General features: G+C 40.7%; 1 protein-coding gene across 1 annotated transcript in view; it reads left to right on the top strand.

The window, feature by feature from the left end:
• The window catches only part of OSBPL11 (oxysterol binding protein-like 11), a 185,246-nt gene that overhangs the window by 52,905 nt on the left and 115,675 nt on the right, over positions 1-16,666 (top strand). Inside the window, exon 2 of the mRNA XM_006869375.1 lies at positions 15,475-15,543. Within this exon, the coding sequence (XP_006869437.1) occupies positions 15,475-15,543 (69 nt within the window). The remainder of the gene's footprint in view (positions 1-15,474; positions 15,544-16,666) is intronic.

The raw sequence follows: 16,666 nt of genomic DNA, 5'->3' as shown, positions 1-16,666 counted from the left end.
AAAAGAGTAATCTGATACAATTTGATTAATTTGACCTATACCTATGGATGCAGTAGCTCAAAAGAGGGAACAAATCTTTACAGCGAGGATCATTCCCACCCCTCCATACAGAGTAGACAGGGATGGGCAACTTGGACAATGGGGGGCTACAAAGGCAAGAAGTGACTGGCTTACAAGCTTTCAAGAGGGAGCCTAGATCCAGAGTGTATGGAGGAAGGTAGACTCTCCACTGAGTAGTATCCAATCTGTCTGGGCAGGGCTAATGAAAGGATAGGTCCCATGTGGTACAATGGTGAATAATTGTTTACAGGACTGACTGCAAGGGTTGGAAATGTAAAGGTGGATGTTTTATAGCAAAAGGAGGAGAGTGATTGAATATGCAGTTCAGGAGCCGAGGTCCCTGGAACCATCAAGGAAGAAGAGCGGCATGTGAGACCCTACCCCGAGAAACAGTGATGCCAGAGATTGAGGCAGAGAAGATGACATGGAGAGATGGAGCAGCTGGGGACTCTAGACCCAGAGAGGGAGAGGGACTGTGTGCTGACGACCGGGGTACAGGCTTGCGGGGTGTACCGTTTTTTGGTTGATATGGCAAGTAAACGATATACGATAGGATAAATGTAAAATTAATGTTCTCCCATGTAAACTATCACATAATTCACAATAAAACAAAGTAAATACACTTGGGTTGTGAAAGCAATTAAGTGTTAAATTTCTCAATTAAAAAAATAAAAGAGACACCCACCGACCCCCTCCAAAAAAGAGATATATAATTAAAAACTGCTGGTACTGACTGACTGAAGTAGTCCAAGTTCCACTGAAGGCATTGACAAAAAACAAGGTTCCAGGAATTGACAGAATACACACTGAAATCTTTCAGCAAATGGATGCAGCACTAGAGGTGCTCATTCATCTATACCAAGAAATTTGGAAGACAGCTAGCTGGCCAACTGGTTGGAAGACGTTCCTTATTTGTGCTCATTCTACTAAGAGGTGAACCAACGGAATGCAGAAATCATTTAACAATATCATCAATATCATATGCAAGTAAAATTTTGGTGATGATACTTTAAAAATGGCTGCACTAGTATATAGTCAGGAAACTACCAGAAATACATTTAAGCCAGATTAAGAATAGGATGTGGGATGAAGGATATCATTGCTGATGTTATGTGGATCTTGGCTGAAAGCAGAGAATACGAAGAAGATGTTTACTTGTGCTTTATTAACTATGTCAAGGACTTTGAATGTGTGGATCATGACAAGCTATGGATAACATTGCGAAGAATGAGTATTCCAGAACACTCAGTTGTGTTCATGAGGAAGCTGTACCTAGACCAAACAGAACAAAGGGATACTGAATGGTTTAAAATCAGGAAAGTTGTGCAGCTGGATTGTATACTTTCACCATACTTATTCAATCTCTGGAGTCCTGGTATGGCACTGTGGACAGCAAAGTCAGTTTGAACAGCAAGGTCTGCGGCTCAAGCTCATCGGCCACTCCTTAGAAAGTATATACAGGGTTGCTATGGGTCAGAACTAACTCAATGGCACATAACAATAACAACAAAAATAATTCATTTGCTGTGCTGAGCAAATAGTCTAAAAAGCTGGATTATATGAAGAATGTGGCATCAGAATTGGAGGAAGACTCATTAACAACCTGTAATATGCAGATGACACAACCTTGCTTGCTGGAAGGGAAGAGAACTTAAGATATTGATGAAAATCAAGATTATGGCCTCAGTATGGGTTGGACCTCAATGAAAATCTTTAGAACCAGACCAGCAACAACATCATGATAAACAGAGAAAAGATTGAAGTTGTCAAAGTTTTCATCTTGCTTGGACCCACCATAAACACTCATGGAAGCAGCAGTCAAGAAATAAAAAAACGTATTGCATTAGGCAAATCTGCTATACATTACCTCTTTAAAGTGTTCAAGAGCAAAGATACCACTTTGAAGACTAAGGCACACCTGACCCAACTATGGCATTTTCAGTAGCCTCAAATACATATGAAAATTGGACAATAAATAAGGAAGACTGTAGAAGAATTGACACATTTGAATTATGGTGTTGGAGAAGAATATTCAAAGTACTGTAGATTGCCATAAGAATGAACAAATCTGTGTTAGAAGAAGTGCAGCTAGAATGCTCCTTAGAAGCCAGGATGGCAAGACTTTGTCTCTCATACTTGGTATGAGAAGAACATCGTGCTTGGTAAAGTGGAGGGTCAGTGGAAAAGAGGGAGACCTCCAACAAGATGTATTGACACATTGTCACCAGCAATGGGCTCAGGTGTAGCAATAGTTTTAAGGATGACAGAGGACTGAGTAGTGTTTCATTCTGTTGTGCATAGGGTAGCTATGAGTCAGAACCAACTTGACAGTCCCCTACAACAACATTTGGGTCCATCTATTGTGGTTCTGGAGTCCTGGTGTGGCACTGCTGCAGAATAATGTGCTGGACTGCAATGTCAGTTTGAATCATAAGGTCGGCGGTTGAAACCCACCAGCCACTTCCTGGAATCCCTATACAGGGTCACTGTGGGTTGGAATTGACTCGATGGCACTTAACAACAACAATAACGATGTGGTTCTGATTAGAGCAATCCATAGTGGTAGACAGACACTATCTAGTTCTTCTGGTGTCAGGATGAGGTTGTGCTTCATGTCTGTTATCTCTGTAGACAGGTTTCTTCTCTGAGACTTTGATTTCCTTCTCACTCTTTTTGAAACCCTGTCAATTCCAGGAGTTCCTGCCAACAAGTCAGCTCTTTCAGCCTTTTTCTTGCTTTTGGCTAATTCTATCATGCCACCTGCTTCTGCTGTGTTCTCCTGGCCCACAAGCCCCAAGGTAACCTATTTGGCCAAGCCACTGTCATGCAACCCTAGCCCCTACATGTGGCTGTTGGAGGTAATACACTGCATCTTTGTGGTGTTCTCCACATCCTCAGCTGTCATTTTGCAGATGTGGGGAATCAAAAAAACAGTAGCTAGTTGCACCTGCAGGGTTCCCAGGTTGCCATGTTGGTATTAAGGTTGTTCGCAAGGTCTTGCCTCGGACATTAGACGTGCAAATACCTCTGCTGGCTGTCATTTGATGGAAGCAGTTCACCAGGCCTTTCTTTTTGTGACCTGCTGAGTAGATTATGATTATTAGCAGCTACTCACAAACTACTTGCACTACCCGGGCTCCTTGGTATGTATGTTGTTATTGTTAAGTACATTGGAGTTAGTTCTGACTTATAGTTACCCTGGATATGGTTTCCGAGGCTGTGAATCTTTGGAGGAGCCAAAAGCCCTATCTTCCTCCCACAGAATGGCTGGTGGACTCAAACTGCTGACCTTGTGGTTCATAGTCCAGTGCTTATTTCTACAGCATCATTGTGCTCCTCTTGATTTGTATAGGCAAACATTTTATAGTTGTGCTTCTAATTGTGCTTCTCAAACTTTATTATGTACATGCACCAGACTGCAAAGCCGTTTGAACTGTGAGGTCGGCGGTTCAAGCTTACCAGCTGCTCCTCGGAAATTCTATACTGGGTCATTATGGGTCGGAATTGGAATCGACTCAATGGCACTTAACAGCAGCAACAACTGGTATGGTGCAACTAGTCAACGGTTGAAACCCACCAGGTACTATTTGGAAACCCTATACAGGATCACTGTGGGTTGGAATCAAGTCGACGCCACTTAACAACAGCAACAACAACTGCATGGGACATTAGGTATCCTCAGGGTATCTAGTTTATGGTCTAAAGTTGCCCATGACTAATGCAGCATTTTTGGACATTTTCTGTATTGTCTTCAAAATTTCTGAGGATTTAATATTCTATGTAATGTATCTATTATTGGGTTTTTGAAATGTCATTGAGTAATACCTTGGGTTCAGGACCAATTGAGAGCCAAGGGGACACAAAGATTAGACAGAATGCAATAAATTGTCAGTTTTATTATTGGAGGAGCTTACTGGAAAAAAATAGGTGTTGTCATTGTTAGGCGCCATCGAGTCGGTACTGATTCATAGCGACTCTATGCACAACAGAATGAAACACTGCCCGATCATGGGCCAACCTCACTACTGTTGCCACACTTAAGTCCATCGATGCTGCCACTTGGCCAATCCATCTCGTTGGGGGGTCTTCCTCTTTTTCCCTCCACTTTACCAAACATGATATCCTTCTCCAGTGACTGACAATATGTCCGAAGTATGAGAGATGAAGTTTGGCCATCTTGGCCTATAAGGAGCCCTCTGGCTGCACTTTTTCCAAACTGGATGTATTGGTTCTTTTGGCAGTCCATGGCACTTTCAATAGTCTCCTCCAACACCATAACTCAAAAGCATCAATTCTTCTGTGGTCTTCCTTATTCACTGTCCAGCTTTCGCATGCATATGAGGTTATTGAAAATACCATGGCTTGGGTCAGGCGCACCTTAGTCCTCAAGCTGACATCTTTGCTCTTCAACACTTTAAAAAGGTCTTGTGCAGCAGATTTGCCTAATGCAGTATGTCCTTTGATTTCTTGACTGAATTGGCAGTGACTTACCATGATCCTTTTACAACAGGCAGAATGAAATGGTGCCTGTTCTCTCTTCAGTGTTGTTGGTATGCATAAATCCGTTATTCAGGCCACTGTGTATTTTGAGTGTCTTCCAACCTAGAGAACCAGTGGTTTGGCATTATATCTGACAGTATTCTGTTTTGCTCCATAGAGTTTTCATTGACTAATTTTTAGAAGTAGATCACTAGGTCTTTTTTCCTAGTCTTTGTTAGTCTAGACACTATGCTAAAACCTGCCCACTGTAGGTAACCCTGCTTTTGCTGCTATTTGAAATACTGGTGAGTTTGAACCTTTGACTTTGCAGTTAGCAGTCCATTGTTTATCTTATAGCACCACATCTCTGGCTGTAGACAGCAGGTAAGAATGCCTTCTCTAGGGAGGCAAGCAAATCCCAAAAGAGTCCAGCTCTAGGAGGAGTGAAAAGAGGAGAGGACAGAACAGAGCAGGAGTTCTCTGGTGAAGATCTTCCACTTGGAACTGTATGATGGTATAGTAAATCTCTTCAGAACATTTATGTGAGTTTAGATTTAAAAAATACTTTAATTTTCTTTTAGTAAAGTAAGTTTGCTCTAGAAAGATACTCTATTTATACTGTTACCCAGTTACCCAGCCTAGTTTTGGGTATTTGTAAACTAATTTGGAGTAAAGGCTTATAGGAAATGCATCCCAAAAGAATAATGCTCATATATTGCAAAGTTAAAAAAAAATTCATATTTGTTAGTAGGTCTAAATGGAGTCCTGGTGTGTTGCTGTGGGCTAGAAACTGCAAAGTCAGTTCAAACCACAAGATTGGCGCGTCAAACTCACCAGTTGCTCCTTACAGACCCTCCCTATACAGGGTCGCTATGAGTCGGACCCAGCTCAGCGGCACTTTACAACAATAGGTATAACTTTGTGTCTAGATTGTCCCACCAATTTAAATCAAAGGACATACTGCATTAGGCAAATCATTAAAGAAAATTTATTTGATTATAAAAATAACTGTTGTTGTTGATGTTAAGTACCATCGAGTTAGTTTTGACCCGTAGCCACCCTATATAGGATTTCCTAGGAGCAGCTGGGGAGCTTAAACTGCTGACCTTGTGGTTCAAACTGACTTTGCAGTCCAGCGCATTAACACACAGCACCACAAAATGGAAGACATGAAAAAGGAAGTAAACCAAAATAATTGTGACAGCCAAGGCTGCTGTTTTGTATACTTTTATTCTGTGTGCATGTGTCACGTACTATTCACAATTGTGTAACTTGTAGTTTTAATGATCATAATAAGCATGTCTCCATGTTTTTAGAAACGGACAAGCATTATAGTAGATGTATACTCTGTCATTATATTTCTTAACTCTGATGTCATCCATTTGGATTGCTTTCCTTTCCCTTCCCCTGTCTTTGACTTCGCTTGTTGTTGTTGTTTTTTTACATTTATATTGTGTTTTAGGTGAACGTTTACACAGCAAGTTAGTTTCCCATTCAATAATTCTTTCCATGTCATTGGGTACTGTCTTCTCATTGTACCAGAACACTCCCCATTTCTACCCTGTCAGCCCCTTTTCCATTCCTTTTCTTGCCCTGGCCCTCCTTGCCTTCTCATCTTTTTTGGGGGACTAATGTTGTCCCTTTGGTCTTGTATAGTTGATGGGTTTAAGGAGCACTTCCCTCACTGGTATTGCTTATTTTATAGGCCAACATATTATTTGACTAAAAAAGTAGCCTCTGGGAATGGCTTCAGTTACAAATTAAAAGTATGTTTTAGGGCTGTAGTTTTGGGTTCCTCCAATCTCTGTTAGTGCAGTAAGTTGGGTCTTTTTTTATGAATTTTATGAGATTTTTCTCCCACTCTAACCAGAACCATCTGTTGTATCCCTCTTCAGAGTTGTCATTAGTGGTAGCTAGGTACCATTTAGTGTTTCTTGTCTTAGGCTAGTGGAGGCTGTCGTTCATATGAAACTTTAGTTCTGTGAGTCTTTTGTTTTCTTCATTCTCCTTTGCTTCAACTAGAAGAGACTAATAGTTGTATATTCTATAGCCACTTGAAAGCTCTTAGGGTCCTAGAAGCTACTCACCAAACTAAGATGTAAAACATTGAACTAGGTGACCCCAAATTCTATTATCCTTAACCTTCAAGCCCAGTTGTTCAGTCCCATATTCAAATATGCCTAAGATGTTTCCTAACTCTCCCCTCTGTGCTCTGTTGGGCAACACGATATCTCTGTAAAGATAAGCACTGGACTGTGAATCACTACAAGGTCAGTGGTTCAAGTCCACTACCAGCTCTTCAGAAGAAAGAGGAGGCTTTCTGCTCATGCAAAGATTTACAGCCTCAAAAACCCTGTGCAGGGTGGCTATGAGTCAGAACTGACTCGAAAGCATCTAATGACAACTTGCGCTTTATAATATATATTAATATACAGTTGATCCTTGAACAACACAAATTTGAACTACACATATTTTTCAATAACTATACTGGAAAATCTTTTTTGAGATTTTCAACAATTTGAGAAAACTCGCAGATGAGCCATGTATTCTAAAAATTCAAAAAAAAGAAGAAGAAAAATTTAGGTCAGGTACACCTCTGTTGAGTAGTCCTGTCTCTGGATCCTGGCTTCCCTTTGCTCTTGTCCCCATTCCTTTACTTTCTTTCCTTAGGTTCAGTTTATGTTCGATTCCTATGAAGTGGAGGTCAGACATGCTTCCACCCAACAACCTTTTTTGTCCTATTCTGACACTATCTATCTCTCCACAGCACTCTCTACTTCACATCTGGGTTCAACAGTCCATTGCAGTGGCCACACAGAACTCATAATGATTCTCATGATGATGGGATTTATTAGGCAAGTGAACAGGGTACAAAGCAGGATCAAACCCAACTCAGGAAGCAGCAATTCTTCAGTCAGGAACGCCTCTTGTCTGCCATACTCCAGACACGCCTCACTCTTGTCCTCTCCCTCTCAGCTATGTTGTCTCTTTACCTCTTCCCTGTTTGGACAAGTATTTCAAAGCTCTTTTAGCCAGTTTATGAATGCCCAAAGAGTATATTCTGTAAGCCAGTTTCCTGCCTATTAAGTACTCAGCTTTACTCTGTCCATAGGCTTAGAGCTGGAAGCTTCTCTGTCTTTCCATTTTACCACCTCTGCCGTCCCCTCTTGAAGTCACTCACCTCTTGCTTCATGCGTTCTTCTTTGATGGTCCTGGGATCTTTTGCCTTTGCTTTTGAGATGGTTCTTTTTAAGCCTACCTGGAGGACAAAACTAACCAGTTCCAGCCTTAGAGTCCTGGGGGGTCAGCAAAAAAGAAGGAAACCCCCCAACGAGATGGACTGGCACAGAGGCAGTAACAATGGGCCTAAGTGTAGCAACGATTGTGAGGTTGGCATAGGACCTGGCAGTGTCTCATTTTTGTTGTGCGTAAGAGTTGCTATGAGTCTATACCGACTCTGAGACACCTAATGAATACCTTATTTGCATGGTCTCACCCAATTGCTTGGTGGGAATTAAAAAGACTTTGGATAGAAAAGCTATGTCAAGTAAATTCAAGAACAACGGACTCCCAATAAGATGGATTGGCACAGTGACAGCAACAGTGGGCTCAGTCATAGCAAGAATTATGAGACTGGCGTACTAGGATAAGACAGTTTTTCATTCTCTTGTATGTAAGATGGCTGTGAGTTGGTACCAACTCTACAGCACTTGACACCGATAATAGATTGTGTGTGTTTTTTGACAAGATATTCAGAGTTGTCACATAACTTTATAGAATGAAGTTTTTGCTTGTATAGCCCATTGCTTAATTCAACAGATTGGGGTTAGAAGGAATTTGCTTTTTAAAAAATTTCCCACCCTTTTCAGTGGATTTTCCAAATACACTGCATTTAGAAGATACTGAGGAAAGCAATATCCTGGTTACAAAATGACTAATTAGACAAACTCCTTCCTACTTGATATTTAATGATAGGTAAATTTGCCCTCACTTGAAGTGATTGAACCATTTCCGAATCACAACAAATGTTTCATCATAATCACCTTTACTTGCTACATGTGCAGCTTTGAGATAACTGAAAAAGCATCAAGCCTTAAAATAAGGCTAAATAAAGTATGCACTAGTTCCAACTTACGTGCAAATTCTTAAAGACATAGGAATGAATCTCATTTGTAAACTGGGGACTCCTTGTAATTCAGTTGAATTGAAAAGAAAGAACTTGAAAACTACTTAAAAAGTAGCATAATTCTAAAAGCTGTATATGAGTCTGATTAAAGAAGGCTCAAGAAGTATGTGTGTTATAGTAATGGAGATATAAGACTTGAAACAATCATGATTAAGATTTAGGAGATGAGCTTCAAACTAAACTTTCTGATAATTCCAATTGTCATCATTTAATCAACTTCCAGTGCTGTAGTAACAAGTTCTAAAGATCAGAAATGTAAATAGTTTGTTGAGCAATGGAATTGTTGAAAAACTCTAGATGAAACTAATTTTTTCATAACTTATTTTTAGTGCATTAGTTTTTTTTTGTCCTTCATCTATATTTACAAAATACAAATATGTTGTAATCAAGAAATGTACACTTGTACTTTGAAAACTAGATTTTGTTCATAATAAGTACATTAAAAATCTTCTATAAAATGATGCATTCTGTATGGGTGCAAAGCATGAGGGTTAGAGGTGCTTATTACATTGTTTTTGTTGTTAGGTGCCATTGAGTCGGTTCCGCCTCATAGTGAGTGACCTTCTGCACAACCAAATGAAGCACTTACCTGGTCCTGTGCCAACCTCACAATTGTTGCTACACTTGAGCCCATTGCTGCTCAAGCTGACCACTGTCATCTTTCAGTCTGTTGTACTGTGGTGGCCTGTGTGTTGCTGTGGTGGTGGAAGCTATGCCACCCATATTTTAAATACCAGCAGGGTCATGTTCTGGTGGACAGGTTTCAGCTAAGCTTCCAGACTAAGACAGAATAGGAAGAAGGAGAGAGGCAGATGATGGCCAAATGTTTAACGAAACTTTATGAATAGCAGTGGAACACTGTCAGATAGCTTACTATATAATAACTCAATTGTAAAGAAGTAGGAAGACTCCTGATGTGGCACTGTAAGATAAGCACTGGACTACAAACCATGATGTCAGTGGTTCAAACTCACCACCTCTACTTGGAAGCTTTATTATATAGGATTGCTATAAGAGCTCTGGTAGCGTAGTGGTTACGAATCGGGCTGCTAACCTCAGGGTCAGCTGTTCGAAACTACCAGCTGTTCCGTGGGAGAAAGATGAAGCTTTTTACTCCCATAAAGATTAACAGCCTTGGAAACCCAGTACAGGGTAGCTATGAGTCAGAAACAACTCCACACGGCACATAACAACAACTTAAGTCAGAACAACTCTGGCACTTAACAGTAACAGGGAGAGGAAAGACTGAACAAAAGCTGTTCTATCATAAAGTGCCCTATGGTGGCCACAAGATGGCATAGTTGTTCTGCATCAGCTGGTCGGTGGCACTGGATAGTGACTGACTCTTGGAATACATGTAGGGGAGCGATGAGGAAGTGACACTTCATTCAGTTTTTGGAAAGCATTATTGTTATTAGGTGCCTTTGAGTTAGTTCTGACCCATAGCGACCTTGTGTAGGCTTTCCAAGGAGCAACTAGTGAGCTTGAACCACTGGCCTTGCAGTTCAAACTGACTTTGCAGTGCAGCGTATTAACCCACAGTGTGCCACACCAGGACTCGAAAGAGTAGTACGTCCTTAAGTTGGTTCTTTGTAACCTGGTGCTATCTGTTTTATATTAACGGGTAAACAAATATTGATTGCATATTTGAGTTGCTGGTTAAGCACACACACAAGGGCAAGTAAAAAATATTGCTTCTAGGGTTTCAGTTCATACATGCATGGGTTTATTCTAAACAAAATGTGTTTGTAGTTAGTGATGGTTGCAGACAAGTTCTCTCAGTAATACACTTGGACCAGTTCAGTTCAAGGCAGAGAGGTCATCTCAGAAGGTTATGTTGTTGTTTTTAGGTGCCATCAAGTCAGTACCGACTCATAGCAGCAACCTTATGCACAGCAGAACGAAACACTGCCCGATCCTGGGCCAACCTCACTACAGTTGCCATGCTTAAGTCCATCGATGGTGCCACTTGGCCAGTCCATCTCGTTGGGGGTCTTCCTCATTTTCTCTGACCCTCCACCTTACCAAATATGATATCCTTCTCCAGCGATTGGTCCCTTCTGTCAATATGAGAGACGAAGTTTGGCCATCTTGGCCTCCAAGGAGCACTCTGGCTGCACTGCTTCCAAAACGGATCTCTTGATTCTTTTGGCAGCCCATGGCGCTTTCAATATTCTCTTCCAACACCGTTACTCAAATGCATCAATTCTTCTATGGTCTTCCTTATTCACTGTCCAGCTTTCGCATGCATATGAGCTTATTGAAAATACCATAGCTTGGGTCAGGCGGACCTTAGTCCTCAAACGGACATTTTTGCTCTTCAACACTTTAAAAAGGTCTTGTGCAGCAGATTTGCCTAATGCAATACGTCATCTGATTTCTTGACTGCTGCTTCCATGAGTGTTGATAGTTGATCCAAGCAGAATGAAGTCCTTGACTGCCAGGGACTTGCCTCGACATAGTTGTGTTGTTCACGAGTGTTTGGTTCACGAGGAGGGGAGAGCCAGCGGCGATAGAGATAGCAAAAGAGACACAGAGACACAAAGAGAGAGACAAAGAGACACTCCGAAACCAGAGTGAATGCTGGACTGGCATCAGGCAGATCCTGCATTGCAAACATCTCAGCCATGAAGGCCGTAATATCCTGCATAGTAAACATCTTAGCTAAACAGGCAGTATGGTTGCAAGGCTGGACTGTGCCCCCTGCATGCTGTAATGCACGCCTTGCCAGTCGTAATGCACCTGGATTCGTTCTGCGCCTTCCTTTTATTTAGGGGAGGTACTTTACACAAAGCTAGGAGGGACCAAGACAAGGTACAGCTGTCAATCTTATTTTTCCAGATCTTCAGGCAACTTTACATCATACTTTGCAGGTTCAAATCTCAGGACCGGCAACTTGGTTTCTCAAGCTTAATTAACATACCTTTTAGCACCTAGCCTTAAATGGAGGGAGGAAAGGGAGGATTGGGAGGTTTCCTATTGTGTTGGCTGCCCAGCCCAGGTTCTTCAGGAAAAGAGGCGCCTGGGTGAATAGGCAGCACCTGGAAACACTTTAGGGAGGGCATTCCTACTGCCCTTGGAACAAACCAAGGAGCCACCCAATTTACTTTGAATGAATTCTCTGAGGGAAAAACTTTGCGTTTGGAATTTTACAGTCTTGGCTTTTAGGAAAATATTACATTTATCTGTGTATATCAAGGGCTTCATGTCTGCAATTAATAAAAATAATTTGTTATTAACTGCCAGGTGGCTAGATGTGTTACACGGGCCTATAGGGCCTCGAACCTCTGACCAGGCCTTCACGGTCTGCAACACTTGACAACTTGAATCTTTTCTCCATTGATAAGAATGTTGTTTATTGGTCCAGTGGTGAGGATTTTTGTTTTCTGGACATTGAGATGTTTTGGTGACTGTTTTTTAGGATTACAAAGGGATGATGATAAATTTTCTTGAGGGACACAGGGAGATTACAAGGGCTTATTATGAAGTTTTAAGAAAATGGAAAACTATATTGTTGAGAAAAAGGCCAGGAAAGTTGCATCTAGAAAATTTTTTCCATCATGACAATGCACTTACTCATTTTTTGAGGGTAACAAGGACTGTCTTATGAAAAATTTTTTTGGAAACCTTTCCACTTTGAGTGTCGGAGAGCAAAGATAGCACTTTGGGGTCTAAGGTGCTACTGCCCCATCCTATGGTCTTTTCAATTACCTAATATGCTTGTGAAATCTGGACATTGTATAAGGAAGACTGGCGAAGAATTGATGCATTTGAATGCTAGTGTAGGCAAAGAATCTTGCAAAGTACCATGCACTGCCAGAAGAACAAACAAATCTGGGAAGATGTACTGCAGGATTGTTCCTTGGAAAAGAGAGGGTGGTGAGACTTTGTCTCTCTAGTACTTTGTACATTGTTGTCAGGAAGGGTCAGTCCCTGGAGAAAGACATCAAGTTGGTAAAGTAAAAGGTCAACAAACAAAGAGGAAAACTGTTAATGAGATGAATTGACACAGGCAGCAACAGTGGACTCAAATGTAACAATAATTGTTAAGGATGGCACAGGACTGGGCAGTGTTTTGTTTTGTTGTACACACGGTGGCTATGAGTCAGAACTGATTTGACAGCATGTGTGATGCTGTGGGTTAGTGTGCTGAACTGTGGTGTCAGTTTGAACCACAAGATCAGCAGTTCACATTCACCAGCTGCTCCTCAGAAACCCTTATGGGTCGCAACTAACTCGACAGCACTTAACAACAACAACAACATAATCTTGTCAAATTGGTTATTTTGTTTACTTGAGTGAGTATCTCTAGTTTCAGTTCTTTTTCATTTATCATTCAGATCGAGCTAAACTTTTTTTGAACTTTATTCTATTGGTGTGTCAGTTCTCCCTTCCTTATGTGTTTGGAACCTATTTTCTAATGGTTGCGGGTTTCCCCACACTTTAAATTTCCTGGCTGTTGGTTAACTGAAACTGTACCAAATATGCTGTGATTTAGGATTGTTGTTGTTGTTGTTAGGTGCCATCGAGTCGGTACTGACCCATGGCGACCTTATGCACAGCAGAACGGAACACTGCCCGATCCTGGGCCAACCTCATTACTGTTGCTACGCTCAATTGAGTTCATCGATGCTGCCACTTGGCCAAGTCCATCTCGTTGGGGGTCTTCCTCTTTTTCTCTGACCCTTTAGGATTAGTAGAGACAGAAACTTCTGTGGCTTTTTGTAGTATAAAATGAAATTTTCAGGAGTGAGTTTTAAGGAAGTCTTAATATAAATGATAAAAAGAAGTACATGTATCTTTTCATAAATATAACCAAACCAGTTGCTATCAAGTCAGTTTTGATTCATGGCGTCGCCACGTGTTTTACCATCAAACCTATCAGCTGCTCCTCGGAAACTCTATACAGGCTTGCTATAGGTCAGAACCAACTTGTTGGCACTTAACTACAAAAACAACAACAACACTCCATAAAGTTTTTAGTGACTGTGATCTTTTGGAAATAGATTGCCAGTCCCTTCTGAGATACCTCTGGGTGGATTTGAACCACCAGCCTTTCAGTTAGTAGGTAAGTGCTAAATCCTTGTTCTACCCAGGTACTCCTTTGCTAAGTATAAACCAAAATCCACACCCTTTGCTACTGAGTTGGTTCTGACTCATGGTGAACCCAAATGTTATAGAATAGAACTGCTTCATAGGATATTCTTGACTGTAGGAAATAAATAAATTACTGGGTGATTCTGAACTGCCAACCTTTAAAGTAATGTTGGTGGTGGTGTGCCGTGGATTTGGTTCCGACTCATAGTGACCCTGGATCAGGTTTCTGAGGCTAATCTTTACAGGAGCAGAGAGCCTCATCTTTCTCCTGTGGAACCACTGATAGTTTCAAACTGCTGACGTTGAGGTTAGCAGCCCGACTCATAACCACTATGCTTTCAGAGCCATGGGCAAGCCATTTACACCACTCTTTCATAGGTATAAGAGAATCTTAAAATTTTGGAAAAGAGTATTAATGGCATATTTGACATAATACTATAACATAACATACATATAAACAAAAAGATGGGGGTGGAAGGGAGTAGGGAGTAAAGAAGCTCAATTCTAGTAAGGCTAGCGCTGCAAGTTCTTAATAAAATCTTTCCAGGGGCAAGACTTAGGTCCTTTTCCTTATGCCTGTCTGGAGTCCTGGTGTGGCACTATAGGATAAGCAATGGACTGCAAACCACAAGGTTGGCAGGTCAAATGCACCAGGCTGCTTCTTGGAAACCCTACACCGTCATTATGAGTTGGAATCTAATTGACAGCATTTAATAACAGCATCTGAGTAGCGTTTCGAGTTAGACTACTGAGTAAGATCAACAGTTCAAATCTACCAGCTGCTCCACAAGAGAAAGATGAGGCTTTCTGCTCCTGTAAAGATTTACAGCCTCAGAAACCCTATACAGGCTCACTATGAGTCAGAACTGACTCCACAGCACAACACCACCATCTGGGTGGGAGAGTAGGAATGAGGTATCATACTGTCATCAAAAATAGGATCTTCAGTTTAGAAATCCAAGAAATTAGAGACACAACAGATTGGCCTTTTTTGTGTCCCACCAAGCTTGAGAAGCACTATTTATTTGATCTAGAGACCTTTTGTAGTTATTCTAGAACCATAAAACTGAATTTTATCACAAGTTTGAGTAAGTTATAAAATACTATTCATGTTTCTAGAATATCTGTTCTATATCTATGTGATTGGATATTTCAATAACTTGCTATTTGTATTTGGAATAGTTGTAATTTATGGCTTATTGTACTTTTTTTAAATTTTAACTTTTTATAGTGAATTGAGAAGGTTTACAGAGATCACTGGTTTTAAATTCAACAGATCATATACTTTGCTTCATTATGTGGTTGTAAATCCCTCCATGTACCATCAATTACAATATTTACCTCTATTCGTTTTAACGATTACATTCCTCCGTGTGTTTCCCGCTACTTTCGTATTTCTTCTGCTAACCTCCTCTTATATAGTGCCTGCCCTGTCCCTCATGTTGGCATGTGACATTTTGAAGAAATATGATGAAATAAAAGTTCTGCAGATATGAAACTTTGGGGGTAAAGTGCCTTACTTCTGAAGAAAATTTGAGCCATTTATAGACTATATATCTGAGTCTGTAGCTGTTTTCAAACCTGTACAGTTAGGTTCTTAGGATTTCTTTTATTCCCACTGACTCTGGCTCTCTCTGTTCTTTTGGAAACAGTGATCACATGGAAAATGTGTCCGGTTATTTAATGAAGTACACCAACTTGGTCACTGGGTGGCAGTACAGGTAAGTGTGACTGCTTTATGTCATATAACTCCCCAAGAGATTAGAAAAGGTGGGCTGGCAGTTTTACATTTTTATATTACTTTGTACAAACATGGTTGTAAAACCTTTTAATGAATGCTTGTTGGTTCTTTGACCGTGTTTTCTGAAAATCTGGTGGCTTTCTTTTCCTTCTTAAAAGATGGGAGAAGTTGACATCTGCCCAGATGGCAGCCAACAAATGCCTCAGAAGTAACTATTATATCAGACTCAGAATCAGTTGTTCACCTGTATAAACCATTTTATCTTTGTAGAGGTTAGGTTTTTAGGGAGAGAAATAGAGGTTTGCAGGCAGGAAGCATCTGTGTTAGGGGCCTACTTTGTGCAGATTCACAATGCTTGTCTGGGATCTTGGAGAGTTTTACTAACTAACCCAAAGTCAACTATCTCAAGTATTTTCTTTCTAAACCCCAAAGTCTATGTTCTTTCCATTGTAGCTCCTAGTTCACATTATCATTGGAAACTTCTGCTTTTAGCCAGGATGGAATAACAGGAGCTGGATTTGCATTCCTACCTTAAGCAACCAGGAAATGGATATGATATCTGAAAAAAGCATTTTCTAAATAGTTGAAATAGTAATGGAAGCACTGATTTAATATGTGTTTATTTGATAGGGAAGGCAGTTTGGGTCATGGTTAATTTAAAGTTACGTTAGGTAAGAGGTCACTGAATGGTGCAAACATCTGCGATTGCTTGACTACTAACTGAAAGGTTGGTGGTTCAAACTATCCTGTGGCACCAAGGAAGAAAGGCCTGGTGATCTGCTTCCTAAAAATTACAGCCAGTAAAACCTTATAGAGTGGTAGTTCTATTCTGTAACACATGGGATTGCCATTAGGTGGACTCACATCAACAACATGAGTTTGGTCTTTTAGTGTAACTTCAGGAATTCACATGGAGGTGCCCTACAGAAAGATGGAGGTCATGTGAGAGGGTAAATAGAATCATTACTATTGAGGTGAAAAGGGAAGTTCTTCCTATCTTTTATAAAAAAGCAAAGTCAAGAAAGAAAGCCTTCCCCCTGGCAAGAGTACCAGCGAGCCAGACACAGCAGAGAAGACTTTAAGAACTGTTTAATCCTTGGGGA

Source organism: Chrysochloris asiatica, unplaced genomic scaffold, assembly GCF_000296735.1.
Source record: "Chrysochloris asiatica unplaced genomic scaffold, ChrAsi1.0 scaffold00130, whole genome shotgun sequence".
Taxonomy (NCBI): domain Eukaryota; kingdom Metazoa; phylum Chordata; class Mammalia; order Afrosoricida; family Chrysochloridae; genus Chrysochloris; species Chrysochloris asiatica.
This window is presented reverse-complemented; position numbering and strand designations above follow the sequence as displayed.